General features: G+C 46.2%; 2 protein-coding genes across 5 annotated transcripts in view; one reads left to right on the forward strand and one right to left on the reverse strand.

Moving 5' to 3' along the window:
- Positions 1-1,927, reverse strand: part of TJAP1 (tight junction associated protein 1) — a 77,833-nt gene extending 75,906 nt beyond the window's left edge. Inside the window, exon 1 of the mRNA XM_077343029.1 lies at positions 1,825-1,927. The gene's annotated coding sequence lies outside the window, so the exon portion shown is untranslated. The remainder of the gene's footprint in view (positions 1-1,824) is intronic.
- DLK2 (delta like non-canonical Notch ligand 2) overlaps positions 614-14,039 on the forward strand; it is a 34,720-nt gene continuing 21,294 nt past the window's right edge. For 2 of the 4 annotated variants that reach the window (XM_077343315.1, XM_077343333.1), the window contains exons 1-2: positions 940-1,371; positions 7,320-7,421. In XM_077343315.1, the coding sequence (XP_077199430.1) occupies positions 7,349-7,421 (73 nt within the window). In that variant the 5' untranslated portion in view covers positions 940-1,371; positions 7,320-7,348. Of the gene's footprint in view, positions 908-939; positions 1,372-7,319; positions 7,422-14,039 lie in introns of those variants that run through there. The other 2 variants (XM_077343325.1, XM_077343341.1) reach the window with 2 other exon arrangements.

Genomic DNA, 14,039 nt, shown 5'->3' on the forward strand with positions numbered 1-14,039 from the left:
ATAACTATTAAAAATTGCCATTACACTCCAGGTTTATGCTTTGTTTTGTACTTTTCCCCCTCCCATCATTAGTTTTTACACTTTCTAAGATGTCAGTCTAACCCTATTTGTCCATGCAGCATTATTTCTCCTTTGACTGAAAAAAATAATCATTTAGGAGGTGTAACAAAAGAGCCCCCCCCCCCCAAATGCTAAGAACCTACGTCTTACCAGCCGGTAAAGCTAAGGCTTCCTGGAGGGCCGCATCCTATCTTTCTATGGTGGCTGCCAGACAGACTGCCAGAGGTAGTAGACCTGGCGGACCCCTTCCCTTCCATCCAAAGAACTAACACTAAAATGCATGTGCAAAACCTGAACCTGAACCACTTAAATGGAAGGGACTTGCTGGATGCTATTGTGTACATTTAAAAAAATCAATAACTTTAGACAGGAAAGTTTGCTCAATACTTTGCTAAAAGCCACTCATTGGGAGCCCAGTATCCCGTGGGAGAGAGTTCCACGGGCCAAGTTAAGCAGGTTAAGCAGCACTGCTTGTTGCTTGCGTCAGATCAGATACCTGTGCGCGTCAGGGGGCGACTGGGGCACTTCTGGGGGTAGTTGGGCCCAGTCACGCTCTTAGCGGGCCCCAGCCTCCCAGCAGCCCTCGACACAGCCCCCGCTCGCTCCCAGCCATCCCTGCCATGGTGGCCAGCCCGGAGCGCTAACGCTAGGCAGCGGCGGCAGCGCAGAATTCAGCAGGCCGGAACATGGGGCCGATTCCAGGCCAGAAGAGAAAGAGGGCGAGGAGCCGCTGGCCTGGTTGGGAGGAGGCGCCAATCCTGCTCCCGGTCCGCGGAGAGGCGTCTCTTCTCCTGTCTCTCTCCCCCCCCCCGCCCCGTCCCTCGAGTCTGGGCTGAAGGCGTCGCAGGTGAGGGGCGGGCGGGGGCGGCGAGGGGGGGGGGGACAATGGGGCTGGTCCTGCCGCGGTTTAGGAGCCGTGGCTTCCCTGGCTCCCTCCTTCTCGCGGCAGTCGGGCTGCGGGAGGCGGAATGTCCCGGGGAGGGAGCAGGGATGTGTAGCCACACGCAGCCCCTGGCAGCCGGCCTGAGCGCGCACGGCAGCAACAGCGGCTGCCGCAGCAGCAGCAGCAGCAGCAGCAAGAGAAGCAGCCGGAGGAGCGGGGAGGTTCGCAGGCAGCTCCGCCGCGCCTCCCTAACCCGCCGTGCCCGGGCAGGGCTGGGCAGCATGGCAGCCCCCCTCCTCCGCCGCCGCCTCCCTTCCCCGCGCTAGTGGGGGTAGCCCCCCCCCGCGAGACCCCAGGCAGGCAGGCAGGCAGGCAGGCACGCCCCCGGGGGAGAGTCAGGAGCCATCGCCGCCGCCGCGATCGCCGAGGTGAGGACGAGGGGGAAGTTCGGGGGGGGGGGCGAGATGGAAAGGATGTGCACGGGCCGCGGGAGGGGGCTCGGGGGCACGCGGGGGAAAGCTGTGGGAACGGGGGGGGGGGGCTGTTGCTGAAATGGGAGGGAAGCTGTCTGGGAAGGGAGGATCCAGCCGCACGCGGAGGAGGGCAGCTCGCAAAGCGCGGCGGAAAGGGGGGGGGCGGCCTCATCTGCCCTACGCATGAACCTCTTTAGGCGCCCTGGCCGGGAGCGGGCGGGGGGGGGGGGCTTAGCCCGGCGCCATCCCAAGCCCCGCGCCTGGATTTTTGGGGCTCGTTGGCGGTGGTTGGGCGGCTGCTCGGGGCTGGCCCGGGCACGAGGCTTGCGCGCGGCGGGAGGGAGGGAGCCGCTCCGGCCCTGGCAGGGGGCCGCGGGGGTGTGCGCAGTCAGCGAGGGTCTGCCCTACCTTGGGGTGGGGCTCTCGGCGAAGAGGATGCCGCTGGTGTCTGGCGGCGGCCGCGGCGGTGGTGGCGGGAGCACGTGGGGTTGCGCCGAGCGAAGCGGCTGTGTGCGTGGGGGGGGGGGGCGGGAGTGGCTCGCTTCTCTATTCTCCCCCCCCCCCCTTATGCACTGACACCTTCGCCGAGGGCTGGACGGGAGGCGATGCTTCGGGGCAAGCAAGGAGTGCCCGGCCCTAGCAGGCATCTGCACGACAGGCGCATGGGTTAGGTAATTCTAGGCGAGGACGCAGGGGGGGCGCCTAGAGCCTTTCACAGGGCCCTCTCTGCATCTGCCTCTAAATAGAAGAGGGGAGTTTCCCCTCCACATCAGAGGGGCTCATGCAAAACTCATACTGTCACACTCCATACCCAGTTAACATTGATGTTGAAAAGCAGCAGCAGCCGCCTATTGATTGATTGATGCCATTTATACCCTGCCTTTCTCACTGTTGTTCTCTGCTCCTCCATTTTATCCTCACAACAGCCCTGTGAGGTAGAGTAGGCTGAGAGTGTGTGACTGGCCCAAGGTCTCCCAGCAAGCTTCCCTAGCAGAAAGGGGATTCCAACCTGAGTCTTCCAGATCCTAATACAATATCCCTTGAGCACCACTGTGGTGTAGTCTTTAAGAATGGCTGCCTCTAATCCGGAGAACCAGGTTTAATTCTGCACTTCTCTACATGTAGCAGTGACCCTGGGCCAGTCACAGTTCTCTTGGTGCTCTCTCAGCCCCACTTACCTCATAGGGTGTCTGTTCTGGGGAGCAGAAGGGTAGGTGATTATATGATGCTTTGAGACTCCTTTGCAGTACAATAAACAATTCTCTTCTTTTGAGATCCTAGACTGACCCACCAACCCAGTGGTTCTCAACCTGGGGGTCGTGACCCCTTTGGGGGTCGAAGGATCCTTTCACAGGGGTCACGGCAGGGCAAGCAGCTTGGCTGGGGAGGGGTGCCACCACTGTTGATGCACCTCCTGAAAGCGCCCGCCAATTTATATACAATCATGAATAGTGGATCTTCACACCATTGATCAATTTCAGTTTAATTTCTGTGGAAGAACACTTGCATAATTGTATGATTGGGGGTCACCACAACATGAGGAACTGTATTAAAGGGTCGCGGCATAAGGGAGGTTGAGAACCACTGCACTAACCTAACTCTCACCACTATACCACACTGGCTGTCTTATTTGCCTTTTAATTCATAGAGGGTCATTTCGTATGCCAAGCTTTTGGCGGTACACCAGTCAGAAATCCCTGTCTTGTGTACAGCATGATATACAATTTACACTAGATTTTGCCAGGCTCTGCTTAAAACACCTAAAAATATAACATGTCAAATGGTCTGCATGGTGCCCTTCAGTGCCAAGGTCAGCAAGGTGTCATGATGTTAATTCTGTTGGCTTGATTTTTACCATAAAAGTCAAATGTTTTTCATCTACAGTCACATAGTGTGTCCCCCACCCCCTTTTTATGGTAAAGAGGGGAGTATAGGTAATGATTATGAAATTATAGATAGAGATTTGGTCACCACTGGAAGGTTGAACACAAAAAGTTCTTAATAAATAAGAATAGCATCCCTATTTGGAGATAAGGAGTAGATTTTACTTTTGTTTCCAGATACAAAATCTCAGTCAATAATCAATTTGATCTTGTCTCCAAGTTTTCAATTTAATTCTTATCCAATATTATATCTACGTATTTCTCTAGTCCCCAGATCCGCCTTAGCATCCATCATTTCAACCTCCATATTCATCCTCCAGTTTCAAAAGCAGAGAATTCCATTCAAAGCTTAATTCTGTAACCTTTAAAATAGAGAATGCTAACTGTTCATCTTACAGATCATCCATGAACTCAAATGCAGCTATTTAACCAATATATTTGACCAATATATTTGACTCTATGATGACTCACACATGCATATTCTTCAATTCCACCTGCTGATTTCCATTCTACTTGACCCAAGGAGATTATTTAGTTACTTACCTCCTTTCCAGTAATTCAAAATACAATTAGTTGTCTTTAAAACCAATAGCTCTTTCCATTCCACCATGCTCTCATATCCCTTAAACATTTGATGAGATTGTTTCTATTGAAACATCGAGACCTCCTTCTCCCTACTCTTGCATAAGTGACAAAAGTAATTCTGATGTGTCTCTCTGCATGTACTGAGGTACTGAAATTATTGCTTTAAGTACATCATTTTGTGAAATATAATTAGAACAAGAAATTTGTATTACGATGGCACTGTGCTCAAGGGGCCATGCTTTCAAGACTGCACTGGGACGGAAGGGAGAAATGACCTTTTCAATGACATGTGGTATTCAGCCAGGGTCCTTACAGCTCAGGAGAGGTTGGCTGCCAACTGTTCATCCCTAATCCATAAATTATTTTATAAGATTCACAGGAATCACTCTGCCCTCCCCTGATATGCAGCAGCTGTTCAGCTATGCAGAGCATCACAACCCAGCATTTCAGGGCAGGAAGTGAAAGAGAATCTCCCAGCCCATTGGAACAGCAATGGGAATGTAGGGAAGTTACAGGGTGTACTTAATTGAAGCAGACTGTAACCAGTATGCTTGAGTCTAATGAAAATATTCACCTTTAATAATCATACACAATTAAGATTTTTGTTTGAAACCTTGCCTGATATACCTTTGTAAATAGAATACATTCTTGACATTCTCTCTCACAGCTATTCACTCTCTTCATGTTATGTGCCACTTCATGGTGTAACTACCCTATGAACTGGAAACTGTAGTTTGGGGGGGGGGGTAGAGGGCTCTCAAATAGATCATTGGATGAGCCAGTGTTCCCAGGGCTCCCTATAGAGAGGAAATGACTGTCAAGCCTATATGTGAAGAGTAAAGAGAAGCATTTAATCCTGTTAAATTTATAACAGTTATGTGGGAGCTTTGAAAGCAAAAATTCTTCAATGTTACTTTAAAGTTCTCTTTGAAACAACAAGGTGTGTTTGATTCTCCCTTGGTTAGGAGAAAACTTTATTCCATCTTTCATTCTTTATTGACTGCCTCTGTCTTTCATTATGGTCATTACCATATTGACCAACTGTCAATATGGTTAATCCCACATAGCTAGACATTGTGAATAATTCATAAAAAGGATTCAGTGGTTCTGTTCCAGTAATGGTGGAGCCTTCCACTGCCAGAAAGAGGCATCTGTTAATAGAATGTGTTTCTTCTATCAAAACAAGGTTCCTCGTACTGGTGGGTGGAAGTCCACTTGTATTCCACCAGCCAAACAAAACTTTTAGATCCCCCAAAGCATAATTAAATTACAATTATTCTGTGACGCATCTGTGGGCTTCAGTCACTTTCAAACTCTTTTGATGGTCAGAAGCTTTGACAAAGAAGAAAGCTACCCCCATACTTTCTAGCTGGCCAGAGCTTTAAAAAAAAAAGAAAACAGAAGATTCATGAGTCAAGTCAATATATACTGCATGGCTACAATTGAGCAGGAAGTCTTGAGCTTTCCCTCAGTCTAACCTTTTGCCTTCTTTTTTGAAGAAGGGGGGGGGAAACATTGCTGAGTGGTGAAACATGTATTTCACATGCAGAAAATATTACAAGATTCAATTCCTGGTATTGCTATTAAAAAATTAGGTTGTAGAGCTGGGAAATATCCCTGTCCAGTTTAATGGAAAGCTGCTGCTAACAGGAGTATGAAGGGCATCCACATTTTGATTCTACCCTTTGTCCAAGTTGGTCAAGCCAGTCTGTGTGATTCTCTTATCCGCTATTTTATCCTCACAGCCACCCCGTAAGATATGTTAGGCTGAAGAATGGGATTTGTCTAAGGTCACCCAGTGAACGTGAAGTCAGATTTAAACCTGGGCTTTTCTAGTTCTAATCTAACTACTGCCACACCACATTGGATCTTGATGCAGTTAGATAAACCCATTGTCTGATTCCATATAAGGTGGCGTAATACTTTATAAGGGTAGGATACAACTGCAACAAATAAACAAAAGCATCTTAAGAACCTGTTTTAGAAGGTTAGATTATAGTGTGTGTGTTCCTCATCAAATTGCAGCTCATTTATGGATGCCTCACAGGGGTTTCAAGGCATGAGACATTTATAAATAGTTTGCCTTTGTGTCATGACTCTGGACTTTCTTGGTGGTCTCCCATCCAAATACTAACCACAGCCTACCCTGCCTAGCTTCCAAGATCTGATGAGAACAGGCCAGTTTGGGCCATCTAGATCAGTGGTCCCCAACCCCCGGTCTGTGGACTGGGGCCAGTCCGTAGATCAGTCGGTACCAGGCTGTGGCTCCTCGTCCTCCTCCCCAGCTCCTGCCTTGGGGGCTGCCCTGCCACTGCCTCACCTTTAGTGCTCTCCAGCGGCCGTCATGGCTGGGGCTTCCCCTCACCGTACCACTGCGCAGCTGCTGCTGGCAGCGCCCCCCAGTGGGCGGTGGGAAGTCAGAGGCACCAGCAGGAAAGCAAGTGGAGCAGGGGCTCAGGCGGTGGCAACGTCCCTCGGCAAAAGACTACCTCCCCCCCGCCCGGGCCTCAGTAAAATTGTCAAGCGTTGACCAGTCCTCGGTGATAAAAAGGTTGGGTACCACTGATCTAGATCAGGGCAGAAAGATAGATGGTGGATGGAAGTCCAAACACACAAAGAACAGTTTTAGCAAAGGCCAGCAAGTTTCCATTCTACAGTTTGCCCCCCTACTAGGAAATATCAAGTTATATCTGAAGGTTTGCACTGGCAAGAATGTGACACCTTCAAAGCCTGGAGAAAAGGAGGTTGAGAGGGGACATGATAGCCCTCTTTAAGTATTTGAAAGGTTGTCACTTGGAGGAGGGCAGGATGCTGTTTCTGTTGGCTGCAGAGGAGAGGACACGCAGTAATGGGTTTAAACTTCAAGTACAACGATATAGGCTAGATATCAGGAAAAAATTTTTCACAGTCAGAATAGTTCAGCAGTGGAATAGGCTGCCTAAGGAGGTGGTGAGCTCCCCCTCACTGGCAGTCTTCAAGCAAAGGTTGGATACACACTTTTCTTGGATGCTTTAGGATGCTTTGGGCTAATCCTGCGTTGAGCAGGGGGTTGGACTAGATGGCCTGTATGGCCCCTTCCAACTCTATGATTCTATGATTCTAAGTAATAGCCCTATGACTGAGGAGATCCTCGAGGTGATCTCAGGTTTGCATCAGCTGGGGGGGGGGTGTTTTCTTCTTTTGGAAGATGAAGGGATTTCAAAGATGGTGATGTGAAAGATGCATCTTTCCAAGTAGCTCTGAAAATTCACAGTTCTAGCTCATTGGGCCTCATTGTGTCAAGGAGAAAGAAAAGGAATGTGAGATCAGGCTAGATTTTGAAGAAGAACATTAACTTGCAGTACGAATTACTGTGTTCAACTTATGAATTTCTGTGATAGCACTACAGAAATGCTAAGCTGGTTCTGGTCTAACTTTGCCTTCCTATTCTTCTAGGTGACTATCTCGGTGGGGCCACGCTGACCATGCTCAGAAGCTTCTGTCTTCAGCTCATGTCCTTGCTTTGGATCCTAGTGGCCCATCACCATTTTGCCCAAGGTAAAGATCTGTTAAGTGGTCTTTTGATTGCACTGATGTGTAATGTCCTACACCAAAGAGGAAGTGATGAGCAAAATGCCAGTCATTTATTTTATTTTACCCAGAAATTACCGTTGACTATGAGAATTGGTCTTATTTAGAAAAAGGTCAGGTAAATGCTTAGGCTTAAGCAGTGCCTGAGGGTGTGGGTGGCATGACTAGATTATCCATATGCTCTATAATATGGAATAAATACAGTTGGATTCATGATGCAGAGTGATTACAAGGATACCCTGTGTTGTGAAACCCATGTGTCCTATAGCCTGTGCTGCCCAATGGACAGGTGCCGCTGCTAATACGTACACTTACATGAATGGCCTGTAGTCTGTTTCCTCAGATGAAGGAAATAAAAATAAAAGTATTTGGGGCAGGAGTATTGACTTATTTAAAACATTTCTATCTCACCTTATCTCCTCAGACTCAAGGTGGAGTATGATTGCAGTTTATATATTATAGTAGAAGTGGGTCAAAAGGCAGTTGTTTGCCAGGGGGGTTCTACGTATGTGTCTGTGTTCCTGTGTGAATTAAGCCAGGTATTTTAATCATAACAGCAGACAGGCTGCTTGCTGAAGGATTTTATTTGATTGCGCATACTATAGGAATACCCTTACAAACCATATGTCTATAGTGCTTTCCTTAGGTCAGTGAATGTCTGTTCTTTGTCTTTGAGCCCTTCTGCTTTGGGTTAAGAAACCCTGCAGGAAACAGCACCAAGCAACTAGCATATGACGTCTTGTATCCTACAGTGCTGAAGCTTAATTGGTTTGTTCTTTGGCAATTGCTTCAGCTGTCCAATATTTTAGCTGTACTCCCCCCTGGTTTTTTTTAGGCAGGCAGTGACACCTGCTGGACATTCTAAGAAAGGCTGTGAGTCCCATCTAAAAACTTAAAAGGCTAGAGGCCCAGTGTAACCTGTGCCTCATACACACAGCACAATTACTCAAATGTTCTCGTCATAATCCTCCTTCTCACCTCAGAACCTTGAGGACTATGATCTGTGATGGTAGCTAGAGAGTAAAGGTGAATTTTCAGCACCAACATTTAAGGGAAGCCGTGCCTAAAACGACGGCATCAGCAACAAAAACAATTCAAGTGGATAATGTAGTTATGCCAGATGGGATCCAGCACATTTCCTTGAGGCCTAGGTCAATATTCTCTATAGATCACATTGTGATGAAGCAAACAGACAGGGAGGAGACATGTGAATAAAAAGAAGAAGCTGGAAGGACTTCAGATGTTCATGGAGAGGGCAGTGGAAGATTCAGCCGGGTTGCCAATTTTTAAGCTTAATCCTCTAGCTATCCCTTTAATAGTATCAAAGAATCATAGAGACGGCTATTCAGGCCATCTAGCCCAACCCCCTGTTCAATGCAGGATCAGCCTCAAGCATCCAGAGTAAGTATCTGTCCAGCAGCTGCTTGAGGACCACCAGTGAGGGGGAGCTCACCACTTCCTTAGGCAGCCGATGCCACTGCTGAACTACTCTGACTGTGATTTCCCTCCCCTGATATTAAACCAGTAGCAGCCTACTTAGTTTAAAGCCATTACTGCAGGTCCTATCCTCTGCTGCCATTAGGAACCTTTCCCTGCCTTCCTCCAAGTGATAACATATCAAATACTTAAAGAGAACAATCATGTCCTCTCTCAACCTGTCTTCTCCAGGCTAACATTCCCTCCGCATTTCGTCATAGAGTTTGGTCCCCTGGCCCCAGATCATTCTTGTCACTGTCAGAATCCTCTCTATTTTGTCCATGTCCTTTTTGAAGTGAGGCCTCCAGAACTGTACACAGGGGTCTGATCAATGCAGTATACAGTGGGACTATGACAGCTTGTGATTTTGATGTGATGCCTCTCTTGATACAGCCTAAGACTACATTTGCCTTCTTACTGACACATCACATTATCTGCTCATATTTAGCTTACAGTCCACGAGTATCCCAAGATGTTGTTCACCCACACTGCTACCCAGAAGTGTTTCTTGCATCCAGTATGCATGCTTCGCATTTTGATCTGGTGGTTATTTAATACATGAAAAGCTTAAACTTTTTTATTAGAGCAAAAGGCTGTCCCATCTGCCCTGTTGGCAACCATAGGAAAGAGTGAAAGGGAGACACCATGGTGGAGAGGAAGAGGAGGAGGAGAGTTGGTTCTTATATACCACTTTTCCCTACCCAAAATAGTCTCAAAGCAGTTGCCTTCCCTTTCCTCTCCCCACAACAGACACCCTGTGAGGCTGAGAGGGCCCTGTTATCACTGCTCAGTCAGAACAGCTTTATCAGTGCTGTGGCGAGCCCAAGATCATCCAGCTGGCTGCATGTGGGGGAGCGCGGAATCAAACCCAGCTCGCCAGACAAAACACACCAGGCTAGTAATGAAAAAAGGAGAGGGCAGGCTGGTCCATGGTACAGCTCACTTACAACCTTGGAGACATTTAAATAAATAAACAGAAATCAATACCTTGGAAAGGCTGTAATTCTCATCTCAAGTGGTGGGACTGAAAGGTGGAAAAGTTAGCAGCTTCCAAGTGACAGGATAGAAGAACCCACTCATATTTCTAGATTGTTCCTCTGGTGTAGCTTTTTTTGAGAATATGAGCTTTGCCCTGGGTATAGTAAATGGCAGGGAAATCTCCTGCCTCTTTTCCTCCAAATTATGCCTCTCTTTTTAGGCGGGGACGGGCGGGAGCTGTGTCTCAGCAGGGTCTCCTTTTATGAACCCAGCAACATTGATCCCACTGTAGTCACAATCCAGGCATGGGCTATGGCACCAGTCAGCATTCTCACAGTGCTCTCCATAGTGACTGATCACAGGCTCTGTGTGCTACTCACTCTTGCATCACTCTTACCATGTTGCTACTGTTCAGTTTGGGTTTATATTTTTATTGTGGTAGTTTTTGTGACATAAACAGAAATAAATACCAATACCTCTTAACTAGAAATTAAAGGCGAGAGGGGTAAATTAGAAATGTTATGCGCTTGAACTTGGGTTCAGTCTTATTGCTTTAGGAGTTAATGCATTTAGGAACACATTCCAGTGGCAATCCTAGGATGTGGTAACCTTGCTGAAAGGCAGGTAGTATTATAGTGGGAAAATACCTGTTTGTGGAGGGGGGTGGAATTAATCCAGGTGTTCTGTGTTCTTGTACTGGAGAAAGGGAATGGGTATCCCTCAGAAAGAAGGTGAAAGCTTGTCCGCCTAAAAGGGTTACAAATGATTACTTGTGAGATTAAGTGTCTGAGGTTAACTCCTATGGCTGTTTTCCTGAGTAGACTGGCTTAGGTCTTCTGTCTGTTTCTTTTATCAAGAAGAATCTAAAAATCAGATTTATGAAACTCTGTAGGTATGGGGTGGAATAGAGTGGGCATTTGGTCATATCAGTAATGTCATGGGCATTATTTAGTGGAAATATCCCATAAATATGCTTTTGATCCATCCTGTATCATTTGCTACATATTAACACAACTGTGTGTGTTTTGGCTCCTTCATACTGATAGTACTTAATGGGGACAGCTTCTCAAAGCCGCTTAAAATAGGGTGTATCTATGCCACTTTTTTTCCCTCCCATATTATTGCAGTTGGCTTACATTTATTAGAATTCAGTTGAGTTGCGTTCCTTTGATTTCCCATTAGTGTTCCTTTTTTAAGGTGTTAGTTCATAGCAATGCTTAGTGCTTCCATTGCTGTGGTAGTAAACAGCTTTGACTTGGGACCATGGATCTGCTGTCATACTGGATTAGCAGACATGCTTTTTTGACATGCCTAGGCATGGCGTGTAATCTGCCCATTTCTCCTTCCTTAATCTACCCTACCCTTTCCTTCATTGCTTCCTTCAGGATCCACTCTTCTACCCTGAAGTTATTTTTTAAATTCATTGTTGGTTTCTTGATTTCAGTGGAGAGGCTTCTCGGTGCACACTGCAAAAAATGTGGAAAATTCTTGTCACTGTTGACCCTTTTCAGATTTCTGTGATTAATGTTTTTGTTAGTGACAGCTGCCTTGGAGAGATGGCAGCAGAAAGACATGACTGAAACATAATCCATTTCAATATACACAAATACATATAGCAAAATTATCAGAGTTTTCCAAAGAAAGCAAGAACCAAATTAACTGCATGTCAGAAAACAGTTTAAAAAATATGCCCTTTATACTAAGCTTCACAGGAAAACAACAGCCTTGGAAGCCTTACAGTGTTAGTGTGGTCTGCACTGTCAAATGTGGTCCATTTTACCTATTACAGACTTCACAAGGACCCCCAACCAGTTGAGTTCTGGGAATTCCATACAGTGGTTAGGAGTGCAGATTTCTGGGTGACCTTGGGCTTGCCACAGCACTGATAAAACTGTTCTGACCGAGCAGTGATATCAGGGCTCTCTCAGCTCACCTGGTGTCTGTTGTGGGGAGAGGAAAGGGAAGGGAATTATAAGCTGCTCGGAGACTCCTTTGGGTAGAGAAAAGCGGCATATAAAAATCAACTCTTCTTCTTCTTCTTCCTCTTTTTGCCTGCACCATTTTCCTCAACTGAAATGGCCCCGGGGAGCCTATATTTACCTTGTTAGGGAAACCTATATTGATGGCTGACATGTTAAGTTTTCACAGTGAGGCACATATAGTGGCTGTTTAGCTGGTAACATGGCATGGGGAGGAAAGGCTTAAGTCCCATTCCCCCCTGTGCCACAGCTTTGATCCAGTTAGGGTTCCCATGTGCCTGGGTATTTGTTTTGAGCGTGGAATTTACACTGCATGTCTGAAGTGGCTACCACAAGGGCTTTGTAAGGTGTGAACTGGCCCTCAGACTCACCATTCCACAAAGCTGAGGCAACAGAAGAGAATGTCTGGAGATGAGCAGAGGAAGAATGCAACACATGAGGAGGAGGAGGAACTGCTGTGAGGAGAATAATTGGCACAGGAAGAGGCAGTTCTTCAGGTTATTTTAAGATTTTATGTCATGAAGAGCTTTAAAGGAGAAAACCATCACTTTGAATTGAACTCAGAAGCATTTTCCAGTGTAAATGAGTAAGCAAATAAATAGATTGGAATTTATTAAGGATATGAATAATGTAACAAGGTACTGAATCAATTGTATGAGAATACAGGGATGAGATTCTACGCTATTGTTACTTTGTTTACATGCATCTATTAATCTTGTTTGTAATCAGTCAGTATGGTTAATTGGTCAGGAAAGCCATTATTTTACTGATTTATAAAATAAGGGAGGAAATGTAGTATTCATTTGAGTTAATTTTCATCGCTTTTGTTTTATTTTTGTTCTGTTCTCACTTGTGTTCGTTTGGACTAAAGCTATGCTTGATTACCTGACTTGTGAATTTTCCCCTAAAGAATAGCTCCTTTGATCTACATCTATGTATGCACAGAGACAGTGCTTGAATTACAGGGGAGGAAGATAGCGGGGTCTGTGGAGGAAGACAGCGGGGTCTGTAATGAAATCTACTAGACTCTATTTTAGCGCCTATCACTGGCTATGGTAAACCATTGCCCGTAATCTTAGCTCAGTTGCCACAGAGTGCAGTTCATGGAATTTTGGCAGCATTGTAAACCAAATCATATGCACAACTATTGGGAGAGTGCTTGACAATTGTATGTCATCTTTATTTCAGACAGTTGCAAGTCTGAAATAACAAAACCCTGCTTAATTGCACTGAAACAAGAGAACTACATTTATGTCCTCATAAACATTATTTTTGGGTGGTGATTACAACCCATTCCTCCCCCCCTACAAAAAAACCCCTGCAGCATTAACCCTCTTTTCCTGTGTTCGAACAACACTTTGTGAGAAATGGGATCCAGAACAATACCTCTTAATGCTGGGCTTAGCCAACAGACACTTCCCAAGGGAAGAGGTATCAACTGAGATATAGGGTGGAATGTATGGAACAGCTGTGATGCATAGAGGATTATTCTTTTCATTCATCAAACTTCCCTTAACCAATTAAATCTCTGCATCATTCAGTCTCCATTCCAGACTGTGGATATATATTTTAAAGGGGGAACCTGCTCTTGTTCTGAACTGCCACCCTTCTCAATTCCAGAAGGGATTTTTAGGAATTAGATCATGTTCCCTATGATTAATCATTAAAAGCAAATCTAGGCTTCAGTATTTCTGGGGTAAATTTTTGTCCCTTCTTCCTGCAGCAGGGCCTTCTATGCCTAGGATTGCCAGACTCCAGGGGTGGGGACCAGGAGATATGCAGACTACAGAGATCAGTTGCCCTGGAGAAAATGGCTGCTTTGTAGAATGGTCTCTGGCCTTCTACTCTACTGAGGTCCCTCTCCTCCCCCAAGCTCCACTGTCTGCAGGCTGTCCCCTCAAATCGCCAGGAATTTCCACGTGCCGGATGGGAAGCCCTGTGTCTGCCCCAAGACTGTGATGCTTAATGGCCATTTGAGTGGGACTAGGCTAAGGTGACCAGATTTTAATTTTGTTACAGATGGACAACATTGACCAGGAGGTTGCCAACCTCCAGGCACAGCCTGGAGATTAGCTTCAAAGCCCAGTGAAGTTATGATGATTTACCAATAACCATAAATTCATTTAATACCCTGTTTAATCAATTAGAGTTA

This window comes from Paroedura picta, chromosome 1 (genome assembly GCF_049243985.1).
Source record: "Paroedura picta isolate Pp20150507F chromosome 1, Ppicta_v3.0, whole genome shotgun sequence".
Taxonomy (NCBI): Eukaryota; Metazoa; Chordata; class Lepidosauria; order Squamata; family Gekkonidae; genus Paroedura; species Paroedura picta.